Here is a 27,145-nt window from a genome sequence, read left to right on the forward strand (position 1 = left end):
ATTAATGTGTCTGTAACCAGACGTCATTTATGAAATATGGAACAGCATCATGTGACAAGCTGACACCCAATCATAAATTATTTAGCAGCTGCTCGGCTGTTGCCGGGCAGTTTAACCCCCACAGGTCCTGAGGACGTCACCTGCTGATGGGGGCTTGTTTCTGGGGGACTTTTGGGTTTTTCATTGTTCACAATCAGATCCACCCCCCCCCCCCACACACACACACTCTATCTTTGGTGTCTTTAGTTTATTAAAGTTTAGGAACCCCATCTGACTGCATCTTTGCTGCTCAGCTTCACACCGACTTTCAGACCTGAAACAACATTAAGTTAAATATTAAAACAGTGTTTTCAGACTGAACAGAAACCCTGGCAGATGTGAACAACTTTATTATCCGTAATCTGATGAAGCAGGTCTGTGGGTAACTGCTGCTCGGCTCAGCTGTTTGCTGGAAACCACATTAGACCGAGGCCTGCTTTAGATGCACAACCTGACGATACTAAACCGCTTTTCCCCGTGAATTTCTGCCTCCCCTGAAGATAAATCTGAGGGTGACACGATAAACACCAGCCTGGAGATGAATATGAAGACAGGAAGTCTTTAAACTACAACAGGTTTTCTTTATATTTTCATTATTCTTCGAGCAGCAAGTGAATAAACAGACGACTACTGTGAAAAATTAAAGGGATATTCTGCTTTTTATCCATTTATTATCATTTCTGGTCCAATCATCTTCTTAAACCGCTTTTTACCGTGAATTTCTGCCTCTTCTGAAGATAAATCTGAGGGTGATATATATATATATATATATAATATGAAGACAGGAATCATATTTTCTTCATGTTTTCATTATTCTACGAGCAGCAAGTGAATAAACAGACGACTACTGTGAAAAATTAAAGGGATATTCTGCTTTTTATCATTTCTGGTCCAATCATCTTCTTACCTGCTGCTTTTTGAGCCAATCAGACTGTTCTTTCTACACCTTTTTCTAAACCCAGAGCCTCACCAGGGGTTTCTGCCTCCTCCTGACTCGGATCACATGGCGTCAGAGTCTAATTGTTTTATAGTTTTCTCATCCTTGGGTAAAATATCGAGCCCCAAAGTGTTCCTGATTTGTCACTTTGGATAAAAGCATCTGCCTAATGAGTGATTATTACCTAATCTTAATGTTTGAGATTTCAAAGAACAGAAATTAAAGTGAAAATTAAGTTTCTCAAAGGAAATTGTGCATCCAAAATTAAACTTTTATATTTTGATGGATAAACAAAGTATTTTTAATGTCATTTTAAGCCATTAAGCGCCGTTTTTGATGTTTACATGAAGAGTTATTAAGCTTTAATGAGAAGAATGATATATCAGGATGAAAACAGCATCTGCAGGAGTTAAACTGGTCTCTGATCTCATTGGCTGTGACGGTTTTATCTTCAGACACCTGGAAACAAAGACAAGCATCACAGAAAACCCGCGATTGAGCTGAAAATCTCCCGTGGAGGCTTCAGATGTGTGGGAAACAGACTGGAAGTGATGACATGTATTAATAATGAGGGCCTGAGTGGACACATACAGTCTAATAGAATATTCTATGTTGGCACTGCCTCCATCAGTGATATCTACTGTATGACCTCACCGGCGCCATGATGTCACCTCTCACGCTCACCAGCTCAGATCCTGACGCCTTCCTGTTCAAACACAAGTTTCTTTTCTCTATCTGAGCTCTTTCAGATTCAGTTTTTAGTCATTTTCAAACGTTTAACTGTTGTTTTCAGCAGGAATGGACACAGATTCCTCTGAAAAACTGCAGCAATCAGTGTCCTCAGTTCCCAAAGCATTGAAAAGTTAAGAGAAGCTGAAGGAAAACGATGGGAAACATGAGTCTGGAGCAGCTTTTACTGAGTGTTGATGCTTCAGATTCTGCTTTTGGTTCTAAATACAGTGAAGCTGGTCGGTGAAGACGCTTAAAATCATTTATTTGGACTTGGAAGGTTTTTATATTCATTGTATGGGGGTCAGTTTCTGAAGTGAAGCCACCTCAACATCTGAACTGGGGGATTAGGGGAATCGTACCAGCAACCCTCTAAAGGAAGGATGAGTCTTCCACCTCCGGTAGATAACTGAATGTGTTCATCACAGGGCGTCGAATACAGCTTTCAAAGCCTTTTGCTTTGGTTTCCTGATGCACGATTACAATGAATCGGATTGTTTTTGGCTTGAATGGGCCTGCATATGATTGAAGTGCATTAAGAACATTTGTTGTGATTTTTAAAAGTAGAATTTAACTGAATATAATGAAGATTAATCAACAAATTCAGATTTTTCAGAACAATAATCAATACAGAAAATATCTGGGAAATTTGGGAAGATAATATTAAAATATATGAGATTAGATACAAGACGGAACATTTGAAATTTAATCTGTTGTTATTTCTAATTATTTTAAATGACATTTTGATGCAAAGTTGTTGAAATAATTACACAGGTTTTAAAAACAATAATTCTTATCATAAAGTTTAAATTAGATCACATTCTGTGAAAAACACTTCACGACTTGTCAATGACTTGGACTTGAGATTTACTTTGAACACCTCTGGGTTCAGGCAGCTGAGTTTAAAAAGTACACTGAGTCATCACGTGAATCAGGAGTGGGCCCAGTATGGAGCCCTGAGGTACTCCTTGGGCCACAGGCTGATTCATGTGAATCAGGAGTGGGCCCAGTATGGAGCCCTGAGGTACTCCACGTGCCAAGGCTGATTCAGATTCACGTGAATCAGGAGTGGGCCCAATATTCAATTCAATTCAATTCTTTATTTATAAAGCGCCAGATTACAACAATTGTCATCTCAAGGCACTTAAATAATAAAGTCCAATTCAAGACAATTGGAATTCAATTCATTGTAATCATAATCCAATTAATTCATATGGAGCCAATTAAAAAATAATATCCGAGCTAAGGAAACCAACAGATTGCACCGAAACTTGTCTTCAGTCCAATCTCCCGTCCTGAGCCTGAGGGACTGTGGAAAGGAACGACTCCCTTTAACAGGAAGAAACCTCTGACAGAACCAGAACCAGGAAGAAGCCTCTGGCAGAACCAGAACCAGGAAGAAACCTCTGGCAGAACCAGAACCAGGAAGAAACCTCTGGCAGAACCAGGAAGAAACCTCTGGCAGAACCAGAACCAGGAGGAAACCTTTGGCAGAACCAGAACCAGGAAGAAACCTCTGGCAGAACCAGACTCAGGAAGAAACCTCTGGCAGAACCAGAATCAGGAAGAAACCTCTGGCAGAACCAGAACCAGGAAGAAACCTCTGGCAGAACCAGAACCAGGAAGAAACCTCTGGCAGAACCAGAACCAGGAAGAAACCTCTGGCAGAACCAGACTCAGGAAGGGTGGCCATCCGCCTCGACCAGCTGGGGTTTGAGAAGACAGAAAAGAGGGAAAAGAGGGAAAAGAGGGGCTCCAATATGGAGCCCTGAGGTACTCCATGAGTCAAAGGCTGATTCAGGTCACTGATGCACAAATCTGCTTAGAACCTGAACCAATTAAGAGAAGTCCAAGGAATTCTGATGCACTGTAATCAACAAATGTAACAACAGAAAGACTCCAGATTCACTCTAATGAGGCCAAACATCTGTTTTAACATCTGTGTCAGTTTTTCTGCACTCGACTGACGGCTCTGGAAGACTTGCTGATAAAATGAGTGAAAGCATCAATTTCTCTTCAGTTAATTTCTGGTATTCTTTTAATTTAATCTTCTGAACATGTGATTTACTGATCATGAGGGAAATGTGGGCCACCAAAACACAACGTGTCATCAGCCAACTCCAGAGGAAGCCGTGGAACAGTCAGTCTGCTGGCATTTGAACATCCTCACTTAGCAGAAGCTTCAGCTCTGTCTGCGGTCCAATGGGCCGGCTGCCATGAAATTAATGAGACTTTATGGGTCCCAGAGTGAAGCACACAGTTTTCCTTTATGTTCTCACTGGGTTTCTGTGTTGAATTGTTGCTGTTTGTGTTGGTAAAACTGGAAATAAATGATGCTGAAAACAGCTTTTTGGAGGAGATCCTGCAGCGGATCGATATTTAACTACAGAGCTGCAGAATGTGAAACTAAAACTAAGATTCTTCAGTTTCTGACTGTCTGGTCCTTGAACTAAAAGCCTTAAATATCTGCTTTTTTGTCCCTTATAATGTTCCATTTCCTTTGCTCAGAGACTGTTTTATTGGCTCCGGATGAATTTGACTAATCTGTGATTGGCTTGAATTTAACTGTATTTTTGAGATTTGTTGTAATTTGGCGCTTTATTAAAAAAAGGTTTGTAATGATCAGAGATAAACTAAACCGAGCAGCTAATAAAGGTTCTTCCGTGTAATTCTACATTTTCTACATGGACACACTCTTCCCTGTATGTCATCGTTACTTTTAAGAAGTTAATATTTATAAAACTAATTCAGTCGCAAACTTTGCTCCAAATATGTCGACATTTATTTATTCGTGTTATTTGAGATTTGATGGAAGGCGAAAAGGTTTCCCTGTATTAGTTTATACAGAGTCCTGCTGACTCAGCCTCCCTTTCTGTCCGGCGTGGTTGCCGCGGTAACCACATGATGAGGTCAACGGGGAAGCTGAAGCAGATCAATTAAATCCTCGTCTGTTCTGTTTAATTGATTGATTAGAGGCTCTAATGGAGGTCAACCTTAACGAGCCATTAGCTAATTGGTGGGAGTGCCACCGAAGACAGCGTGCACGTGTGTGTGTGCGTGCACGTGTGTGTGTGCGTGCACGTGTGCGTGTCTCAGTCCAAAGTGAGTTTCCTTTGATCCCATTTTACACAGATGACATTAATACTCTTCAATCGATGAGCAGAAGACGAGATTAAAAAATGAAAGATATAAAGGACGAGCAGACGGGAGGAAACCAGCGTCTTACCTTAACTTTATTTCCCATCATGCACCTGTCATTCAGAGGTTATTTAAACACAGATTCGTGCATCTGGGTCATTAAACCCGGGTTGGTCCAAGATCACTGGTACCTGGTTCTGCATTTATAAGCTTGAATTTAGACCATTTATGTTATTTTCTCTTTAAAATTTTACTTACTTTCAGGTAAAATATTAAACTGATTATTGTGTAATTTGAGTATTTTAGCTTTGAATTAGTTCCAAATCAAAGTTAGGGTCTCATCCTGGATCAGAGTGTGTTCCTTTGTAAATTCTGGGTGAATCTATAATATAATATGGATAATATGGTATATAATTCAAATAACTCCTGGGTTTGACCATCTAAGATCAGTAGAATTAGTCTAAATGCTGCTGAAACTGCCGATGAGGAGCTAAAAGGAGCCAAAACCCTCCTGAAGCTGAGGCTCTGCCTATAAATAATAAAGATGATGATGCTCACCTAGTTTCAGATCCCGCAGAGGTGTGTGAGAGCTTCGGTCTGGTTTCGTCTCTGGAGAACCAACATTTCTATTCACCGTTTCCATTACAGACCCCAGCTGAGACCAAGTCTATCGCTTGGAAACAGACTCAGTTTTATAAACCCTCGAAGGACTTAGGAATAGTTCTTGGTGGAGACTAATCTCTGGATGGGAAGTGTCCCTTAATTTAGCTTTTTAGGGCTGTGTTTGCTGCAACAAGTCTTGGTCGTGTCTATTTACTGGTAAGCACAAAAGAATAGCCCAGTCCACCGGGACAAATTAGACTCTACAAATGTAAATAAAACTTGGAAGTCTTTTAAGGTCAGTAACATTAATTAGAAATTACATTCTTTAACAGTAAATGTCTTCCAGCAGTTCTGTAATCAGTCTAATCTCTGGAGGGGCTGGCGGTTTGTTCTCCTGAGGGATTGTGGGTATTTTCACCTCAATAACAAACACTCAGAGCCTCATTAAGTACAGCACGGAGGGAGGGAAGGTTCAGGCTAATCCCTGGACAACTCGCTCCTCTGTAGATGCCAGGAATAGAGTGTGTTCAGTCGGTGAAACAGAAAACCTCCGGCCTCAGGTGCAACGATTAAAAAACCACCTTTAAAAGGAGACTTAAAGCCGTTCTAAACGTCCTGAAACAGCCGCCATCACAGTCTGAGCAGCAGAGATGTTCAGAGGAGCTCCAGTTTGTGTTAAAACAAAGTTCCTCAGAGAAAGACTGGAAGGGATCTGCATATTTCTGCCTCTACAGAGCAGAATATCATTAAAGCATTCAGGGAATCTGGAGGAGTTTCAGTGTAAAGGACGAGGGAGCAAGCCTAAGCTGGACCCCGTGACCTCTGACCCCTCAGACGCTGCATCAAGAACCGTCATTCATCAGCAGCTGATAGAAGCACATGGACAAGGGATTACTGTGGAAACCTTTGTCCAGCACCACAATACAGAGTTCCATTCACAAGCTTTACTGTGCAGGAAAGAAGCCTGATGTTAACCTCGTCCACTTCTCTGGGCTCGGAGGCGTCTGGGATGGACCGTCACACGGTGGAAACGTGTGCTGTGGTCAGACCCATCAGTATTCCACATCTTTGTTGGAAGAAATGGAGCAAAGAGCAAAAGCAGCATCCAGCCTGCTGTCAGCAGCCAGTCCCTGCAGCCAGGCTCTGTGATGGTATGGGGTTGGATCAGGGGGCAAAGCTCATTTCCACTTCTGTGACGGCAGCATTAATGCAGAAAAGTTCACTGAGATTTTACAGCAACATATGCTGCCTTCAGGGCCACATCTTTTCCTGGGACGTCCCAGCATTGTTCAAGCAGACCATGGAAAACCACATTCTGCCACAGTCCAAAGGCCTGGCTGAGGAAGAAGAGGTACGGGTGCTGGACTGGCTGCCTGCAGTCCTGACCTGTCCCCAGCAGAGAAACAACCACCCCCCCGCACTGCTGCACACCTTAAGACCTGTTTAAGGAGGAATGGGACAAAATAACAGCTGGAACTCTGCATCACCTGGTTTCCTCAGAGTCAGAGCGGCTTTAAGTGTTGGCAGAAGGACACAAAGTGGGAAAAGGTTCACTGACTTTATGGGATGCTGCAGGTCTGAGGTGTAGAAATGATGTTTGTTACCAGATTAAATGAAGCTGAACAGGAAACATGTTGAGTTCAGACCGTCTGACAGGAAGTAAAAGTAAGAGAAAACATCAAAATAACGTTTTTTGCAGAAAACTATCCCAAGTTTTTCCAATTTGTGGCTGTAAAAGTTATTTTAAGCCTTTTAGGAATGTTATAACATGTAAAACTGATCAGTTTAGTCTGTTTATGGGGTTGACAGAATGAGTAAAGGCTGAAAATCAACACATACAACCACCCCCCCGCCCTGCTGCACAGCTTAAGACCTGTTTAAGGAAGAATGGGACAAAATAACAGCTGGAACTGGAGCTCCTTATTCCCTGAATGTGTCCTGAAAGCAGCTCCATGGCACAGAATTCATGGTTTGGAAGCGATGACATGATTCACTGTGGAGAGCCGTCTGTTGTGTAAGAGCAGCAGGACGTGGACTCTGATCCCGTAACCATGGTAACCGCCCATGATGATGTGCTTCATTAAAGTGTTGAATCTGGATTGTGTGAGTCTTTATTTTTGACATATCTGCCGATGTGAGCTCCCAGTTTTACCCTTCTGGCCTCATGTTGTGTCTCGGGTCTGGTGGTGAGATGCTGGACCTGTTAAACGGCTCTTAAACGGCGTTTCACTGATGATGCTGATGGTTTCTGAGGGATTTCAGCTCCAATCAAACAACTCTGTGCTCTGAGCAAAGATTCACAACAACTCTAAACCTCACAAGAGACAATTCAGGTCAAACCAACTCTGTGGATTCATTTCAATGTAGAATCTCATGTCTTTTATCCTCTTTTCAGGTGCATTATTACCACATTTTTACCGTTTCCTCTGCAGCTCGGCGTTGGTTCCCAGTTTTTCCTCCTCAGCTCAGCTCATGGAAACTTAAACCTAACTGTTGCTCACAGAAGAAGAAGAAGCTGCAGTGAAGAAGCAAACAACCCAGAGTTTTAGCTCCTGAGGTTCAGCACCAGGTTGGAGAATAAGAGCCAGGAGCAACGTTTGCTGCTGATTGGCTGAAAATGTTTCTGAATGTTGGAGCTAATTAAAGCTGCTGAGGGAGAAAAGATTCCCCTCTTCGGTGTAATTAGCAGAAGCAGATCTGACCTCCTGATGATGAAACAATCATGTTCTGTTCAGCAGAATAGAGCTGCGGCCTCACTTATTAAGGCTTAATGAGCCGGTGTGATCGTTAACTTTAATAGTGACACTCGTCTGGTTAAACCTCAGAACATCTGGAGCTGAGAACAGCTGACAGACCTCCTCTGGAGCCCAGAACAGACCCAGAGCAGGTCTGGACCCCCATAAAAAGGCTCCGGTCAGGGATAAATCCCACTCTGCCACAGATAACGTGCACAGATAACGTGCACGGATAAAAATCTTTTTTAAGGTAAACACAAGAAATTTGTGCTAAAAAAAGAAAATGAAAATAAAATAAAGAAATGGAACCAGTGAATAATCCTATAGAGTAATAATAATAATAATATATAAAATAATAATAATATATAATAATAATAATAGTATATAATAATAATAATAATAATAATAATAATAATTTATAATAATAATGATAATAATAATAAAATAATAATATATAATAATAACAATACTATGATAATAATAATAATAACAATAATAATAATAACAACAATAACAATATAATAATAATAATAATAATAATAATAATAATAATAATAATAATAATAATAATAATAATAATAATAATAATAATAATAATAATAATATACCGGCCAACATGTCTTCAGATCGGAACCTCGAAGCTAAACTTCATTAAAAAAGAAGAAACTGAATCTGAGATCAACCACATTTGTGACGTTTCTATCCAACCAGCAGTGGTTATTTCTGTTAAATGTTTTTATGTTGCAGCAACATATTAAGAAGAATTACATCATTTATGTAAATTAATAGTTCAGTTAAATAAAAAAACAACAACCGGTTGAGATTATTCAGAAATATGGTCAGTTTACAGTTTTCTGAATAAAACTCTGAATTCTGAGGTAGTGTTTTATGGTTTTTATGGTTTTTATGGTTTTTATGGTTGATCAGAGCTGACAGAAAAGCACATTTACTGCAAACAGCTGATGAGAAACATCTTTCTGGGATCCTCCACCTGCAGCCAATCAGCTTCCAGCGCCTGCTCATCACTGATGACATCAGCTCTGGAAAGAGCTTTTTGTCCCTCGCCGTGCTCCATACTCCCCTCAGTAACAGAGAAGAAGCAGCAAACAGCGACAGGTTGACACGAAACGATTCATTTGATCACATGATGTGTCAGATTTAAAGCTCTGAAATAAAAGTCTGGCCCACAAACATCAGCAGAAAATAAAACGCACTGACGGCAGAAAAGATCAGAGCTCTGCAGCAGCACAGCTGAGGAAACGCATGACTCAGCTGTTCTTACCCTTTATGATTAACAGTTAATTTGGGAGAGTGGCTGTGTGGAGGCGTCCTGCTCCAGCTATCCTTGTGGGGACCTTCAGGTTTCTGCACCTCGTCACGACAAAATCAAGAAATTCTACGAACTTGAGGAACAAATTAAAACGTTAGGACGTTTTTTACGAGGACATTGCTTCAGTCCACCTTAAATCTCATTCGGAAACAGGGGCGCTGGACTGTTAAGTGTTTTTGAATAATTATTGGCTGTAAACTGAGGAGCTTTTCTGCCTCAGGGTGTGTGCACAGTCCTGCTTTTACATGATGATTCCACAGATCTCTGGACATAAACTGCTGGGGTGAAGACGCTTTAATAAATGGAGGGTTTGTTTCTTTAGTTTTAGGGTTCAGAGGTAGGTTTAGTGTGAGCTCAGGGTCCTCGAAAAGCAGCTTTTTGTCACTAATGGTCCTCACAAAGACATGAATGTGGATGCTGACTGGGCAGGACTCAAGGCTTCACTCACTGAGCTGTAATCAAATCAAACCTTTAATCTTTAGCGAGCTCATTTGTTTCTCTGCTGCAGATCGTCATGACAGCGGCTGTCTTTAGCCCCGCCCACCCGGGACCGATGGTGATGTCACAGAGACTGACAGGGAAGTGATCGCTGTGCGATTAGTTTCTCTGAGCTCTGCTGCTGCCAGAAGACTTTATCAGAAGAATCAGGTGTGAACAGGAAGCTCAATCTGTCCTCTTGGACCTTTGACCCATTCAGGCAGAAAAAAGGCTCCTAACTCAAGGGATGAACCAGTGTTGTGTCGACACAGAACAGACAACTTAGCAAAGAAGCCATTTTAAACTGGATCTTTAGGCACTTTGTCACAAAGACACATCATTTGTTCCCATTTCTTTAGCTGCATCTATGAAAAACAGCAAAGAAAACACAGTTTGACAGACAGAAAATAGGATTTCTGCAGCAACAAGGTGATTCCCAAAGAGCTATTAGCTGAAAACTTGGCATATCTCAGCATGGTGTGCAGTGTGTCCTTAAAACATTTGAGGAAACTGGACAAGTGGAGGACAAAAGAAGAAGTGTCAGGCCTAAAAAACTATCTACAGCAGATGAACAGGATCTGAAAGTGATGTCCTTAAGAAAGAGGAAAAAATCCAGCTGTGACCTGACAGGACCTGAGAGATGCATCTGGACCTTCAGCTGATCCATCTACTGTTGGCCCAAGCCTCATCAGAAATGGTCTCCATGGAAGGGTGGCTGTCAAGAAGCCGTTCTTAAGGAAGGGAAACAGGGAGAAAAGGCTGAGCTGTGCCAAATGACACAAGAAGTGGACTGAAAATCAGTGGCAGCAGGTCTTATGGAGGGATGAATCCTCCCCAGAGCCCGGACCTCAACATTATTGAAGCAGTGTGGGATCATCTGACAGAGAACGGAACAAAAGGCAGCCCACATCCAAAGAAGAGCTTTGGGATGTCCTTCAAGAAGCCTGGAGAACTATTCCTGAAGACTCCTTAAAGAAATGACAGAAAGCTGGTCTCAGAGGGTTCAGGCTGTGTTGGAGAATAAAGGAGCTCAGACCAGAGATTTCAGGCCTTCCCTGAAGAAGAGGCAGATGTTGCTCTAACACCTGTTCATACCTTCCAGATGTGCAGGTTTCTGATCCATCTGACCCCAGAACAGTTTCCTCTCTGGACCTCGGTCCATCTTAAATGAGCTCCGGTCCAGAGGAGGCGGCAGAGTTCCTGGGTCCACATGTGGCTTCTTCTCTTTCCAACCTTTTGTCGGGACGGCATCAGATTGAGGATGAGCTGAAACATTAAAGTCTGTTCCTACATGGTTTCATGTTTTCATTTTACACAGCGTCCCAACCGCCTGGAACCGAGGTTTTAGATATTTTCTGTTATTTGGCTCTATAAAGCTCTGAATGGTCCAAAACACATCAGTGACCTCCTGACCCACTATGAACCTCCCAGACCCCTCAGGTCATCTGGATCCGGTTCTTTATCAGTTCCCAGAGTCAGAACCAGACCTGGAGAAGCTGCATTCAGCTTCTATGCTCCACATGTCTGGAACAAACTCCCAGAAAGCCTCAGATCAGCTGAAACACTCAGGATTTAAGTCCATTTCTATCTATTTTCAGCTGCATTTGAATAAGCTTGAGTTTCAAAACGGAATCAGATTTTAACTCCTGATTTTATCTTTCATATATGTAATTTTTTCTGATTTTATCTATTGTTCCTATTTCTTTCTTTTGCTTAAATTTTAAATCATGCTTTTTATTATTTATTTCTTCTGTTTTAATGTCTCTATAAAGCACTTTGAATCACCTTGTTGTTGAATTGTTCTATAAAATAAACTTGCCTTTAATTCAGGTCATAATGCTGCATAATAGTGAATAATAATAATAATGCATAACGCTGTAAATAGTGAATAAACAACATGTGACTGGAGAACATTTCCTGTAAAACACTGAAAGAGGAAGAGATACACTTTTTACTTACACTGCTCCAAGGTTTTAATTCTTCTAGTTTGGGCATCAAAGTTTATTTCAAACCCAGCATTAAGGTTTAGACTTTTAAAGCCTGTAAGAAATGAAGCGGTATCTGACTAATTAAACATCAGATAAACATCGGCTGCTGCCTTCGGTTTAATCAACAAGCTGAATACCGATGCTCGGCCGATATGTCGGCGCCTCCCTGTCAGACATCGGCAGGTGGACTGAAGCGATAAAAGGTTTATCAGTCCATCTATGAGCCAACCTTCTCCGATGGCCACGAGCTTAATGACAGAAAGAATCGGGTCCCAACTACAAGCGAAATGAGCCTCATTGGAAAGGTGTCCGGGGTCAGCAGCTCAGTAACTCAGAGGGGCTCAGAGAAAGGGGGCTGGATAGTGTATGTAGGTGTGATTGCCACCTTCCATGTGGGAGACCTGAGTTCAAATCCCCTGCATGAAAGGTACAACCTCCAGTAGGGGTCCTTAGGCAAGACCCCCCCTTACCCTACCTGCCTACCTGTAAGTCGCTTTGGATAAAAGCGTCTGCTAAATGCATAAACAAAGGTTGGGTCTCCTCCACACTGAAAGGAACCCGTAGAAACTCTGGAAAACGCGATCCTACTGGAGCTGAAATAAAGACAGTTTGATCCTCTGATAAACGGAGGACAGTTTGAAAATGTTTATGCATTTAGCAGACGCTTTTATCCAAAGCGACTTACAGGTAGGGTATCATAAGGTTAGGCAGGGTTACTAGGGTTAGGGTTACTAGGGTTAGGCAGGGTTACTAGGGTTAGGGTTACTAGGGTTAGGGTTACATAGGGTTAGGGTTACTAGGGTTAGGGGTTACTAGGGTTACATAGGGTTAGGCTTACCAGGGTTTGGGTTACCAGGGTTAGGGTTACATAAGGTTAAGTAGGGTTACCAGGGTTTGGGTTACATAAGGTTAGGGGGTCTTGTCTAAGGACCCCTACTGGAGGTAATACCTTTCATGCAGGGGGTTTGAACTCAGGTGTCCCACATGGAAGGTGGTAATGATACCTCTATACTATCCAGTCCAGGTTTGAGGACCGAAATCACCAAAGATCCTCATGAGATGGACGGTTCTGACGCGTTAAAACTAAACTCAGTTAATTAAACTAATAAATAACTTGTTTGGTAAATAATTTTATTCCTTTCTGGGAGGTTTAAAAATCGAGTCATCAGCTCCCATCCTGTCCCTCCTCATGTCTTTCAGGCTCATTTTAATCAGGAACGTTTCCTGATAATGAAAATCTGCCGCAACGACTTCTTGTGGCGGCTGATAAGAACTCCAAAGCCTGGATCATTGTTCTCCAGTAATTAGCCTGTACCCTTGCCAGCAGTTGATGGCTGACGGAGGCGCAGGAGGAGACTGAAACCTTCACAAATGTGGAGGAAGTCGTCTGATCCGTGCCTGTCAACACTCAGATTAAACCTCAGGAAAGAGTCTGAGAGCCGTTTCTGTCGCTTCCTCGTGGATTCTGACCATGTTTCTGATATTCTCACACTGGAAATAGTCAGTAACGACAGCACACGTCTTCAGTCCAAGTTTTCCTTTACACTTTAGTGAAATCACACAAATATACAAACTCAGCAGAAGGCAATGGCAATGATATAAAAACAGACACAGGCTATTACATGATTCATCGTCATTACATTTTAAATCAGCAAAAATGACAAATAAAAAACAAGGCAATGGCGAATGGTATCAAAAATGGGCCCCGACTACACCCCAGAGTGCTTCATCAAGGCGACAAGTTTCAGCATTTTCAGTGGGAAAAGAAAGACCTCGAGACATGATGAAGGGCGGCGCTGCAGGCTGCTGATCAGAGGCTTCGAAGCTGGTTCGTGTTTCACGTTAAGACAGAAAGGTGGAAACATTCTGTCGCTGCATCTTCGTCACGCAGCTTTCACCAGAGTCGAGTCACTTCTTGTATTCCTTCAGTTGCGGAGCATTGATTTGATAAGGCGTAAACTTTAAAGATAACTTATGGTTCAGTAATCAGCTCATTCTGAATCCTCAGCAATTCACCGTGTGCCCGAGTGAAAACAAGGACTCTCAAACTGCTGCCAATCACTGCTACCTCTACGGTTGCCGTGGTTACCAGCAGGGGGGGAGGGGCTTTAAGAGAAGAGCTGAAGCCCAGCAGAGAGGGAGGGTCATGTTTGTGTTAAAATTTTCCACTTTCTTTGTAAGTTCTGCTTCAGAAATTGGTGGTTTCAGTGCAACGAGAGTTTGTGGAAACATCTTCACTCTACAGCCTGATCTTTTTAACAGCAGTCCGATCCAGGCTGGTTAGTTAGGGTTAGGGTTTGGAATAGGAGCCTGTCTCCGGCCGGAAACAGGAAAGGCACCGTCCATCATCCCAAAAGGGTTAGGGTTACATAACGTTAGGTAGGATTACTAGGGTTAGGCAGGGCTACTAGGGTTAGGGTTACATAAGGTTAGGCAGGGTTACTAGGGTTAGGGTTACATAGGGTTAGGCAGGGTTAGGGTAACTAGGGTTAGGGTTACATAAGGTTAGGCAGGGTTACTAGGGTTAGGGTTACTAGGGTTACCAGGGTTAGGGTAACTAGGGTTAGGGTTACATAAGGTTAGGCATGGTTACTAGGGTTAGGGTTACATAAGGTTAGGCAGGGTTACCAGGGTTTGGGTTACATAAGGTTAGGCAGGGTTACTAGGGTTAGGGTAACTAGGGTTAGGGATACATAAGGTTAGGCAGGCTTACCAGGGTTTGGGTTACATAAGGTTAGGCAGGGTTACTAGGGTTACCAGGGTTAGGGTAACTAGGGTTAGGGTTACATAAGGTTAGGCAGGGTTACTAGGGTTACCAGGGTTAGGGTAACTAGGGTTAGGGTTACATAAGGTTAGGCAGGGTTACTAGGGTTACCAGGGTTAGGGTAACTAGGGTTTGGGTTACATAAGGTTAGGCAGGGTTACTAGGGTTACCAGGGTTAGGGTAACTAGGGTTAGGGTTACATAAGGTTAGGCAGGGTTACTAGGGTTACCAGGGTTAGGGTAACTAGGGTTTGGGTTACATAAGGTTAGGCAGGGTTACTAGGGTTACCAGGGTTAGGGTAACTAGGGTTTGGGTTACATAAGGTTAGGCAGGGTTACTAGGGTTACCAGGGTTAGGGTAACTAGGGTTAGGGTTACATAAGGTTAGGCAGGGTTACCAGGGTTAGGGATACATAAGGTTAGGCAGGCTTACCAGGGTTTGGGTTACATAAGGTTAGGCAGGGTTACTAGGGTTACCAGGGTTAGGGTAACTAGGGTTAGGGTTACATAAGGTTAGGCAGGGTTACTAGGGTTACCAGGGTTAGGGTAACTAGGGTTAGGGTTACATAAGGTTAGGCAGGGTTACTAGGGTTACCAGGGTTAGGGTAACTAGGGTTTGGGTTACATAAGGTTAGGCAGGGTTACTAGGGTTACCAGGGTTAGGGTAACTAGGGTTAGGGTTACATAAGGTTAGGCAGGGTTACTAGGGTTACCAGGGTTAGGGTAACTAGGGTTTGGGTTACATAAGGTTAGGCAGGGTTACTAGGGTTACCAGGGTTAGGGTAACTAGGGTTTGGGTTACATAAGGTTAGGCAGGGTTACTAGGGTTACCAGGGTTAGGGTAACTAGGGTTAGGGTTACATAAGGTTAGGCAGGGTTACCAGGGTTTGGGTTACATAAGGTTAGGCAGGGTTACCAGGGTTAGAGTTAAGTAGGGTTATGTAGGGTCAGTATAATACAGATCTCAGCTTTATAGCTTAGAGACAGTAGTTATAAACTCCAAACTCACAGCAACGAGCACAGTTGTAGACAGAAAGAAAGTTAAAATCTTTCTGACACTGAAATAGAAAATAACCCGAAGAAGCTGGACTCTGAAATATCTGCAGCTCAGAACTGTAAATGAGAGTTTGTAGTTAAGAGTCCATCCTGTGGCGAAGCCTCCTGATCAGCACCTGCAGCACCGCCTGAATGAACAATCCCAGCCTGAACTAAGACACAAGATCCAGAGTGAGCTGGTGCTGGTCAGCCGGCGGATCTGAGACCCGGACCAGGACCTTTTAGGACAGCGCGTTTGAAGCACTGTTCAGAAAAGTGCTGACACATAAATAATTCGAACGCAGCGGTGGATCCTGCAGCTGAGCAGCACCAGCTCAGATTATCAATAAGAATTATAATCGCAGTAATAATAATCATATTATGGTACAATAAAGACATCCGACTCCCCTCCAGACCCAGAGGGGAGTCCAGTGATTTCCTGTTGCTATGATACAATTACGCCCGCTGGGATTCGCCATCAGCTCAGTCAACCGACCAATCGTTTAGCAGGAGTATGCAGTAGTGGGAGGGGCTTAATGAGGCAGGATCAGTTGATCTGATGCTGATCATGGTTTAAACTTCCATTCATGGGAGAATTACCAGTTCGCTCTAAAGATCTGAGGTTCATCCATCCACGAGAAGCTCAACTGAGATACTTTTAAAGAACTGAAACTGTCTTTCATGAACATTTCCATTCATTTAACTTTGCATTCGTCTACTTTCTGACAGGAAATCAATGGCAGCTTCAGTAAACCTTTCAGATACGATCTCTGATCATTTCCAGAGACGGATCAGCGTTCGGCCCATTGATTCCCAGCGGGACGGTTCTGTTTCTTAGCCTCAGAACTCCTGAAGAACATCTGGATGAAGAGTCGGCAGTAAGAACGACCCCGATAACTGCTCACTGATTCTGATCGATCCGATCGATCGCCCCCTCCCTATCGCTCGGGACAGATGAATAAATCTGATGCAGTGATCATAAACAACTGGAAATTCCTCACATTTTCTTTAACAAAAACCGCGGCCTCTGATTGGTTGAATCTTCAACCCGAGGAACAGTAGAAATGGTTTTAAAGTCAGAATAAAGCAGATCTTCTGGCGGCGGATGGTCTCTTCCCAGCCGGCATATAAACACGTTAAAATGAATATTTGTGATGTTTCTTTCTTCTCTTTATCGCTGTACAAACTAACAAACTGTGTACATCCTCCCACAATAAATAGAACCCCTCATAAGAAATAAATTAAAAGGAAAATAAATATCCCACCACTGGAGAATGTTAAAACACTGTGTGTGTGTGTGATGTCATCCCAACCCGTTTCCTCCGCCTTATTGTTCCAGGAATTAGACCCGGCCCCCCACCAGCATCTTCAGTCTCTGTTGCCTCCTCCCAGCTGAATGTGTGCGTTCAGAGGATGGAAACGATGTTAAAATGTGCTCACAAACACACTCCTGCTGCCACAGTGGAAACTCGCCCCGACACCGATTCACTCGGCCCAATTTAAACTGTTCTGTTTGCTAACAGGTGATCCAGATCAGGTCAGTTATTCGCCTTCAAATCACTGCAGCCGAGATCTGAATTTAGAAGAAGTGACAAAAAGAAGAATCTAAGAACCACTCTGACTCTGATCTGACCTTCAGAGATTAAAAAGATGCGACTCAGCAGCTGTTTCTGAACCATAAACAGGCCTTTTCCTCTTGTGGATGTCCACCACAGTTGTTGTTATTTCCTCCCTGAGGTTTGTTTCTGGATAAAAACAACTTCTTCCTCTGCTGAATTACAGCCGCTAACAGTGGAGCTTATAGCGCCCCCTGTGGTGACGCCACACAGCCCACTTCATTCACTTCAAACCATCGTTTGTTTCTTCTTTTCTTTCTTAAAAAATCTCTTTGGATTTGCTTCAGAAACCTGAAAATCATGTTCGTTTCAACCTGAAGAACAGAAACTGAATTTTACGCCAACTCAACGTAATTTAACAAACGCTGGACTCTAATTTTACCTCCTCCTCCTCCTCCTCCTCCTCCTCTTCCTCCTCCTCCTCCTCCATCTTTTCCTGCCTGATCAGTATTCCCCGTCTCCTCCTCCTCCTCCTCCTCCTCCTCTTCCTCCTCTCCTTCCTTCCTCCTCCTCCTCTTCCTCCTCCTCCTCCTCCTCCTCCTCCTCCTCCATCTTTTCCTGCCTGATCAGTATTCCCCGTCTCCTCCTCCTCAGTATTCCGGCTGCATCCCTCCTCCTCCTCCTCCTCCTCCTCCTCCTCCTCCTCCTCCTCCTCCTCCTCCTCCTCCTCCTCCTCCTCCATCTTTTCCTGCCTGATCAGTATTCCCCGTCTCCTCCTCCTCCTCCTCCTCTTCCTCCTCTCCTTCCTTCCTCCTCCTCCTCTTCCTCCTCCTCCTCCTCCTCCTCCTCCTCCATCTTTTCCTGCCTGATCAGTATTCCCTGTCTCCTCCTCCTCAGTATTCCGGCTGCATCCCTCCTCCTCCTCCTCCTCCTCTTTAGTATGCAAGGAGCGAGTCTGACCTCCTCTTTTCTTCCTCCTCTGTTCTACTCTCACATGTTTCTCCTCTCAGGTTTCCCTCCTTCTCCTCCTCCTGTCCTTTACACATCCTCCTCCTCTTCATTTATTCTTCCTCCCTGACATCCAACCGATGACAGCTAAAGACAAAGATCTGATGCCAGTTCCTCACGAGTTTAAAAGGTGATCTAAGATTTTAATAACATTAAAATCCTGAAGGAAAGATACAGATCAGCTGATTTAAATGGTGCAAAGCTGAAAGAAAAGGTTTTTAATTGAGCTGCAGATACGATCAGTGATTTAACGGCTGAGTTTCCACCGCAGCAGCATGAAAACACACACACATATATATATATATATATATATATACACACACAGGGTGGGGGAACAGTGGCATGGTAGTGGCTTCCCTCCCTGTTCTATTATTAATCATCTAAAAAGGCAGTCTTTCATCAGGACCCTCCCTCCTCCCTGGGGTCCTTTTGGCCCCAAAGATTCAAATGACAGTGAAACATCAGCAAGAAAGAAAAAAGGTGCTTCGTAGCTTTATGGCATCGTCGAGAGCCGGAGGAGACGCTCCAGCTGTGGTAGAACCTTTTCACACTGAACATCTGGATTTGTTGCTTAAACCCAAACCTGAGGAACAGTTTTATCCTGATAAATTAAGACTTAAAGGGACAAATCAGCAAAGGGAAATCCCTTCTCCTTTATTTGAGCTCACCCTAAATTTGCTGGCATCGTAAGTGGCTGTTTGTATAAAAAATGAAGCGTTTCATCAGGTGGGATCGACTGCTTTAGCCCATCGTTTGAGTCTTTAGCCGAAGAAGAATACAGCTCGCATGGACCCGGCTAACCAAGGAACCGGCTTGGACTCCAAGGAGCACCTTAAAAATCAGGGTGCAGAGGAAAAACGGTTCAAGAACCAGAGCTTTTCTGGCATTAAAGCAGTAACTGAGGGTTAAGTGTCATAAAATGGAGCAAAGATGGAAAATAGACCAGCTGGAAGTGCAATGTGAAAAGTTCTACCACAGAAAACAGACGTGGGCGGTTCTGAGGGGTCCAGCCAGGTTAGAAGGACCGCTTCACACAGTTATCTGTGTTGGGTTTGGTCCAAACGTGTGAAATCATCCAAAAACATCAATCAAACCCTTCAACCTCAACCTCCAGGACGCCTCGCCATCCCACGCACGACCCTCTTCTTCTTCTGCTCGTTAAAAAGTACCAAAGGTCCGGTTTGTTCTCGCACCTTCAGGGTTGAGGGTTGGGTCCGGTCTGCGGTCGTCTCCCGGCTCTCTTTCCGTCTCCAGACTCTGATGTAGAACAACGTTCAGCTTTATACAAGTTCTGCTCTTTAAATCCACAAAGTTCTGCTCTTTAAATCCACAAAGTTCTGATTACATTTTAACATTTCAACATTTTTTTCTTTCTTTTCTTTTCTTTTTTTTTTTATTCTTCCTCATTTTTAACTTCTTTTTTTTTTTCTTGTCTTTTGTTTACAATTATGGCCACAAGTCTAAAGAGTTCTTGAGTCCGGTCCGGTTGAACTCTACTCCAGATTTGGTCCGATTTCGGCCCAGTTCTGATGCGATCCGGTCCGGTCCTTACATGGCACAGTATCTCCCCCTGGGCTCGGTTAGCATGGCTGTAAGGTCCGACTATAAAGCAGTGCGGCGCCACACCGGCGCTGAATCTAGAACCCCGTTTCCAGTTGTTCTGGTCCTGAAAAACACGGTGAGTCCACTTTCGACGGTTCTGAATAGTCAGCTCACTTATTTACAGACCTTGCCTGTGTGCCTGTGCTGGAATGTATTCAAACGTAATTCTAAATTAGTTTCTATTCTTTTCTAGTAAATTTGTCACAATTCTGGCGAATTCCACAGTCTTCATTGGTCGGGCAGTACGTTACTAAAGAGTCTTTCTGGCCAATAGGGCGGCCAGAGGCCAGCATGACTGACCAATGACGAGGCAGGGATGGGGAGAAGGAACGGGTGGGGAAAGGTGGACAGGAAATAAAGATGGCGGAGGGTATGGACACAGGAACTGGTCGGTAGGCATCGGGCTCAGTGTGCTGTGGTAAAAGTGATTGTCCAGAGAAACAAATCAAGCAACGAAGAAACGTCTGGATCCTGACGAGGTTCATCTCCAAATCCGTCTGAATTCAGCCAAGACTGAACCCTGATTCCAACTTCAGATCAAGTCATCCGTTCATTCGCCTTTTTCTCCTTCATTAAAGCTTGAAACAACCTCCTGAATCCAATTCCAAACGATGAGTCTCGCCCTGATTGTTTTACAGTGGATCCGGGTCCTTCCAGAAAAGGCTAAGGGTTCAAGGTGAGGATAAATGTCCAAAGTGACGACATCAGTATCGAGGCTTTCAACTCTCGTGGTTTGCCTCGACTCGACCTGGAGATACGAAGCCTGAACTGACCCAGACTGTTCAGCGATTCTTTATCCTGGAGACCAGAGCGACCTCGGCCATCTATTGTTTGGTGAAACCTGGCTCAGTCTGTAGTTCCACTGCCGCGCCATCCTCGCTTTGATCCAAGTTAAAGATGGATTCAAACAGCAGATGCATCTAAAATGTTTGGTTTTTCCCCCTAAAATGACTCCACCTCCTGCAGGAAGTGTTTTCACATCTCTTGGAAAGTTTTCCACCCCAAAGTCACAAGATGGAGGTAGCTGGGGTCCCAACCAACCAACCAACCAACCAATCAGTCTGTCGTCCAGCCAGTCGATGCGTCAGCTGACAGATAAATGACTGATAAATTGATTGGTGGAGCAGCAGAAGCTTTGGCGGTCAGTTAGTCCGACTTGGAGCTGCTCAGCTGACTGTTCAGACAGTTCAGAAAAATAAAACGTCCTCGCTTCCCCCTCCCCCGTTCTTCCTCCCACCCCCCCATCGGTCCATCTGTGCGTCGCCTCCTCTCAGCTGCTCCCAGACATCAGGTTGATGGCTTGCTCCAGTTTGTGCCTCAGTTTGTGTTTGCGACAGTACCCGTCCCGGTCCAACGCCGTCAGGATCTGCGGACGCAACAAAGACAACACGGGAGATTTTAATCCGGCCTCAGGCGGTGACTCCATCACCAGGAACCTTCTCTGGCTGCGGTTCACCAAACTCTCACCTCTTCCTTGTACTTGTTGATGTAGAAGTAGAGCTCACTGAGCGCGCTCAGTGTGTTGAACTCGTTGCCGTGGAGACGGGACTGCTCCACCAGGTAGGCGTCCATGTCCTGATCGCTGATGCTGGGCATCTTTGCGATGTCCCGGTAGTACCTGCAGAGTCATTAGTAGTGAGTTAAGTTTCTGTTTCTGTATTCATCAGAGACTTCTATCCAAAGCGACTTACAAATGAAGATATAACAGCTTCATAAAAAGCTAACAATAAGCTAACAATAAGCTAACAATAAGCTAACAAAAAGCTAACAATAAGCTAACAAAAAGCTAACAATAAGCTAACAATAAGCTAACAAAAAGCTAACAATAAGCTAACAAAAAGCTAACAATAAGCTAACAAAAAGCTAACAATAAGCTAACAAAAAGCTAACAATAAGCTAACAATAAGCTAACAATAAGCTCCATAGAAGGAACCCAGGAGTCCGACTCTGTCAGAGGGGACAGAGCAGAGATAGGGTGCAGGCATAGAAGGAAGAGCAGAAAGATAAAGTGCAGAGATAGAGGGGGGAGGGAAGTACAAGGTAAGTGCTGGGATAGGAGATGCTCTCTGAAGAGCTGGGTTTTCAGGAGCTTCTTGAAGATAGACAGGGACGCCCCTGTTCTGGTAGCGCTCGGTAGGTCATTCCACCATCGTGGGACGACACATGAACAGAGTTTGGATTGTCTTAGGCGTGGTGTAGGAGCTGCTAGACGACAATCCTGGGACCAACGGAGGGACCCAGTTGGGACAGAAGTCCCCGTTAAATAAAATCTGATGTTTATTTGGTCCGTTTTGAACTGAAGATGACGGCTTAGAGGTGAAAGAGGAATAAATCTGGTTATTCCAGCTTTTAGGGTCATGGTTGTTGATCCAGAGCATTTACAGAAGCAATCGGTTTTTACTTTAAATTTAAAATTTGATAGGAGCTGTTACAGAATGGGGTCTGATCAGGTCGTTGGAGCCAACCAATGAGAGCAGACTTCCTTAACTTCTGTTTCCAGAAGAGGTTTTAGACCAATGTACGAAGATAATTACAGTTTTTATAATAAATGTAATATTATTTGACCTGAGAGCATTTTTAATAAGAAAACACCATCTATTCTGTGTTAAAAGACTCTCTGATTACTTTAGCTTTTACTTTTTTATTATTTTTGTTTAAATAGTTGCATGTTCTGTGTGAAGAGTAACGAATAAAGTTAGCTCACGATTATCTGTTCGGTCATTTTAAATTATGATGGAATTCTGGTCCAAATCTGTGATGTTGCTTTCACCTTCTTTTCTCTTAACTTTTCATCTTCTCAGAGTTAATAAACCCAACTCTGTACATCCTGACCTGCTCTACTTGGACTCCATCCTGTAAATAGAATTAATGCTAAATGCTAACGCTAGTTTCTGACAGTTTAAATTGCTCCTAAATAACTAAATTCATATGAAAGGTCCATCTGAGTGTTTGTTCCGACAGGTTATCTAATAAGTGTATCTCCAGTTAGCAGGTTAGCTACCTCTCCACCCAGCTCTTGTAGTTGGGGATGTCTTTAGCGTAGAGCAGCTTGTTGGATGGCGAGTCTTTGCCGAGCCGATGTTCGGACGTGGAGCAGGAGTCCATGAAGGTCTGAGCAACCACTGACAGGCAGGCGTCGGTGATGCTGCTCTTATGGATGTCGAACACAAACTGAGGATTCTTGATGACGTTCACCCAGAACCTGAGAGGAAGGCTGCGCACACAGAGCAGAGATCAGGCAGATGTTTGAAAAACAGGAGAAAACACAGTCGTGTGACGTCGTCTCACCAGTTGCTCTTCCAGGTGTGCCGGACGTCCGGGTCACAGATCTGACGTTTGTCGGCCTGCTCGTCCAGGAAGTCGAACATGTATTTGATAGCCAATGGGAGCGCAGAGCCGCGATGGGCGGTGCTGAACACAGTCTCAAACAGGTCGTCCACAAACTTCTGCAGCGTCCCCTGGTGGTGGGAGGACCAACAAACAGGACCGAGTGTTTAAAAGACTTAACAAAGAATTTCAGTAAAAAAAAACACGACCTAAAATCTATATTTTCATTTGGAAAAACAAAAAACAAAAAAGGAACACAAGAAAGTAAAATGATGAACTGTGATGTCACACGCCACAGAAACAAGAGTAGGGAAGGCTAACGCTGTTAGCGGTTAGCTTAAGTCAGTTGCACAGCTTTATAAACAATCTGTGACAAAGAGAACAAAAACTGTCTTTTAATTAACAAATCGGGGGAGAAATAACAGAAATAAATTAATCTATGAATAAATAAATGACAAAAAATCATTTTGAGGGAAAAGAGATAATATTCCAATAAAAAACTAACTGACAAGTAAAAGTTTAAATGAATGCAGTGAAAATAAAGACATTTCTGCATAAACTATTTATAATAATCTATTTATAAATGATCACCATATAAACTTATTAATTTAGCCATTTATGTATCTGACTGTTTTAAAGTGTTATATATGGTACAAATATATGATATAAATGGTTTAAAAAGGGAAATCTGTACATTTACGTGTTGGTTAAACTAAAGAGGCTCCACCTGCTCCACCTGCTGCTGCTTGGTTTCTGAACGTTTCCACCTTTGTGTGATCACGAACCCCGAGGCTGGCTTTGTGTCGCCTTACCTTGGTGGCCAGCAGTCTGGTCAGGTAGATTTCAGACACCATCTTGCTGCCTCTGTCTCCTTCTCTCTGGTCGCTGTGCTCATGGTTCTTCACCAGGTGCCACAGTTTAGTTCCTGGAAACACGCAAAGCACCAAAGCTGCATCACAACCAACATCTGTGCTCTGAACAGCTGCCGGACCGCCCCCCCCACAGTACCTGTCTCTTGGTCCGGGGTGATCATCGGAGCTCTGGATCTCAGGCTGTCGGGACTGCTGGACGTCCGCAGTAACGACTCTGAGCAGAGACAGACGAGCGGTGAGGAAAGAGTTAACGTTCTCAGCTTAGCTCACGAACATCTGGATCCTGATGAGCCGAAGTTTCATTTCCATGACAACACTTCCTCTTTTAGACTGATGAGTTAAATCTCACCAAAGAACAACATCTGAGTCACTCCACACAAAGAGACCAAAACATCCGACCGACAGCCAGGTTTATGAGCTGAAGGATAATTCCAGTTTATTTCAGCGCTTTGTTTTCTAACCTTTAAAGTTCCTCCTCTGGTGCAGATTCAGAAAAACAAGGAGTTACACAGAAAGAGTTTATATCGGAGCTGCAAAATTCTACAAAATCCAGCATTGACCAGGTTCAGATGGGCCAGTAAGAACTATAAGGAATCATTTATTTAACTACATGTATATTCAGGACTAAATAAACCAGAATTATCCTCCAGACGGACGAAAGGAGATCAGAATAAATAACAAAAAGCTGAAACGTACCATATCTGCTCAGGGATCTGGTGAAGGTGAAGGAGTTGGCGATGTTGTAGGCAGAAACCTGCTTCTGGACCAGCGCCACCAGGGAGCCGTCCGTTACCTGGAAACATCAGTCAGTCACTAATTGTCCTTCCAGTGAGTCGATTCTTATCCTGTTAACAATCTTGATAAACTCTGAGTGTGTTACAGCTGATGAGGAACCTGAACTCATTCTGAGCTCCAACTGATGGGAAAGAAGCTCGTTTTAATTCAGCAGGAGGAGATGTTTTCAGTCTCAATATTATTATCATGTCCACCTTTATTCCCTGTAATAATCCATATATTAACACTCTTATTCTGCCCCTTTTGATCATTTTATATTAGTGAACAAACGTGAAAAACTAAGTAAGACCAGAGAAGCAGCTGCTGCTGCCCATCAGTCTGGGAAGGGTTATAAGGCCATTTCCAAACTATCTGGAGTCCATCATTCTACAGAGAGAAAGATTATTCACAAGTGGAAAACATTCAGGACAGCTGTCAATCTTCCCAGGAGTGGACGTCCCAGCAAGTTCACCCCAAGGTGAAGAAGCCCAGAGCTACATCTCAGACTCTACAGGCCTCAGTTAGCATGTTAAAGGTTAAAGTTCACCCCAAGGTGAAAAAGCCCAGAGCTACATCTCAGACTCTACAGGCCTCAGTTAGCATGCTAAAGGTTAAAGGTCACCCCAAGGTGAAAAAGCCCAGAGCTACATCTCAGACTCTACAGGCCTCAGTTAGCATGCTAAAGGTTAAAGGTCACCCCAAGGTGAAAAAGCCCAGAGCTACATCTCAGACTCTACAGGCCTCAGTTAGCATGCTAAAGGTTAAAGGTCACCCCAAGGTGAAAAAGCCCAGAGCTACATCTCAGACTCTACAGGCCTCAGTTAGCATGCTAAAGGTTAAAGGTCACCCCAAGGTGAAGAAGCCCAGAGCTACATCTCAGACTCTACAGGCCTCAGTTAGCATGCTAAAGGTTAAAGGTCACCCCAAGGTGAAGAAGCCCAGAGCTACATCTCAGACTCTACAGGCCTCAGTTAGCATGTTAAAGGTTTAAGGTCACCCCAAGGTGAAAAAGCCCAGAGCTACATCTCAGACTCTACAGGCCTCAGTTAGCATGTTAAAGGTTAAAGGTCACCCCAAGGTGAAAAAGCCCAGAGCTACATCTCAGACTCTGCAGGCCTCAGTTAGCATGTCAAAGGTTAAAGGTCACCCCAAGGTGAAGAAGCCCAGAGCTACATCTCAGACTCTGCAGGCCTCAGTTAGCATGTTAAAGGTTAAAGGTCACCCCAAGGTGAAAAAGCCCAGAGCTACATCTCAGACTCTACAGGCCTCAGTTAGCATGTCAAAGGTTAAAGGTCACCCCAAGGTGAAGAAGCCCAGAGCTACATCTCAGACTCTACAGGCCTCAGTTAGCATGTTAAAGGTTAAAGGTCACCCCGAGGTGAAAAAGCCCAGAGCTACATCTCAGACTCTACAGGCCTCAGTTAGCATGTTAAAGGTTAAAGGTCACCCCAAGGTGAAAAAGCCCAGAGCTACATCTCAGACTCTATAGGCCTCAGTTAGCATGTTAAAGGTTAAAGGTCATGACAGCACAGTTAGAAAAAGACTGAACAAGGATGGCTTGTTTGGAAGGGCTGCAGGAGAAAGCCTCTTCTCTCTAAAAAGAACATGGCAGCACAGCTTAGGTTTGCAAAGCTGCATCTGAACAAAGCTCAAGACTTCTGGAACAATGTCCTTTGGACAGACCAGAGCAAAGTGGAGATGTTTGGTCCTAATGCACAGCAGCACGTTTGGAGGAAACCAAACACAGCATATCAGCACAAACACCTCATACCAGCTGTCAAGCACGGTGGTGGAGGGCTAATGATCTGGGCTGGTTCTGCAGCCACAGGACCTGGGCACCTTGCAGGCATTGAGTCCACCATGAACTCCTCTGGATACCAAAGTATTCTAGAGTCAGATGTGAGGCCATCTGTCCCACAGCTAAAGCTGGATCAGGGGTTCACTTAGTTTCTCACAAACTGCTTCTGTGCTTTGTCTCCATAAATAATAAATAATGCCTCTCATGGCTGTAATATGTCACGTGTTGTTGAATTCACCGAGTTTTAAGACGATGTTATAGTCTTATGTCCTGGTGCATAAAACCTTAGAACTGAAAGGTGTACTTTTTCTCTTTCAAATTGTAAGTTATACAGTTAGGTGGCATAGTAATTATCAGACCACTCCGTTAAAGGTCCAGTGAGTAGAATGACCCCCCACAGTAGTTTTCACCTAAATATGTGTCTCCTGTACATC

General features: G+C 43.6%; 1 protein-coding gene across 1 annotated transcript in view; it reads right to left on the reverse strand.

Annotated features, from left to right (window-relative positions):
* Nucleotides 1-19,700: 19,700 nt before the first annotated feature.
* Nucleotides 19,701-27,145, reverse strand: part of plxna3 (plexin A3) — a 59,637-nt gene continuing 52,192 nt past the window's right edge. Inside the window, exons 28-34 of the mRNA XM_072366357.1 lie at nucleotides 24,836-24,932; nucleotides 24,276-24,353; nucleotides 24,080-24,192; nucleotides 23,229-23,398; nucleotides 22,942-23,154; nucleotides 21,408-21,558; nucleotides 19,701-21,306 (exon numbers count right to left, since the gene is read on the reverse strand). Of these exons, the coding sequence (XP_072222458.1) occupies nucleotides 21,211-21,306; nucleotides 21,408-21,558; nucleotides 22,942-23,154; nucleotides 23,229-23,398; nucleotides 24,080-24,192; nucleotides 24,276-24,353; nucleotides 24,836-24,932 (918 nt within the window). The 3' untranslated portion in view covers nucleotides 19,701-21,210. The remainder of the gene's footprint in view (nucleotides 21,307-21,407; nucleotides 21,559-22,941; nucleotides 23,155-23,228; nucleotides 23,399-24,079; nucleotides 24,193-24,275; nucleotides 24,354-24,835; nucleotides 24,933-27,145) is intronic.

The sequence above is a fragment of the Leuresthes tenuis genome, unplaced genomic scaffold (assembly GCF_036924035.1).
Source record: "Leuresthes tenuis unplaced genomic scaffold, fLeuTen1.0.hap1 SCAF_16, whole genome shotgun sequence".
Lineage (NCBI taxonomy): Eukaryota > Metazoa > Chordata > Actinopteri > Atheriniformes > Atherinopsidae > Leuresthes > Leuresthes tenuis.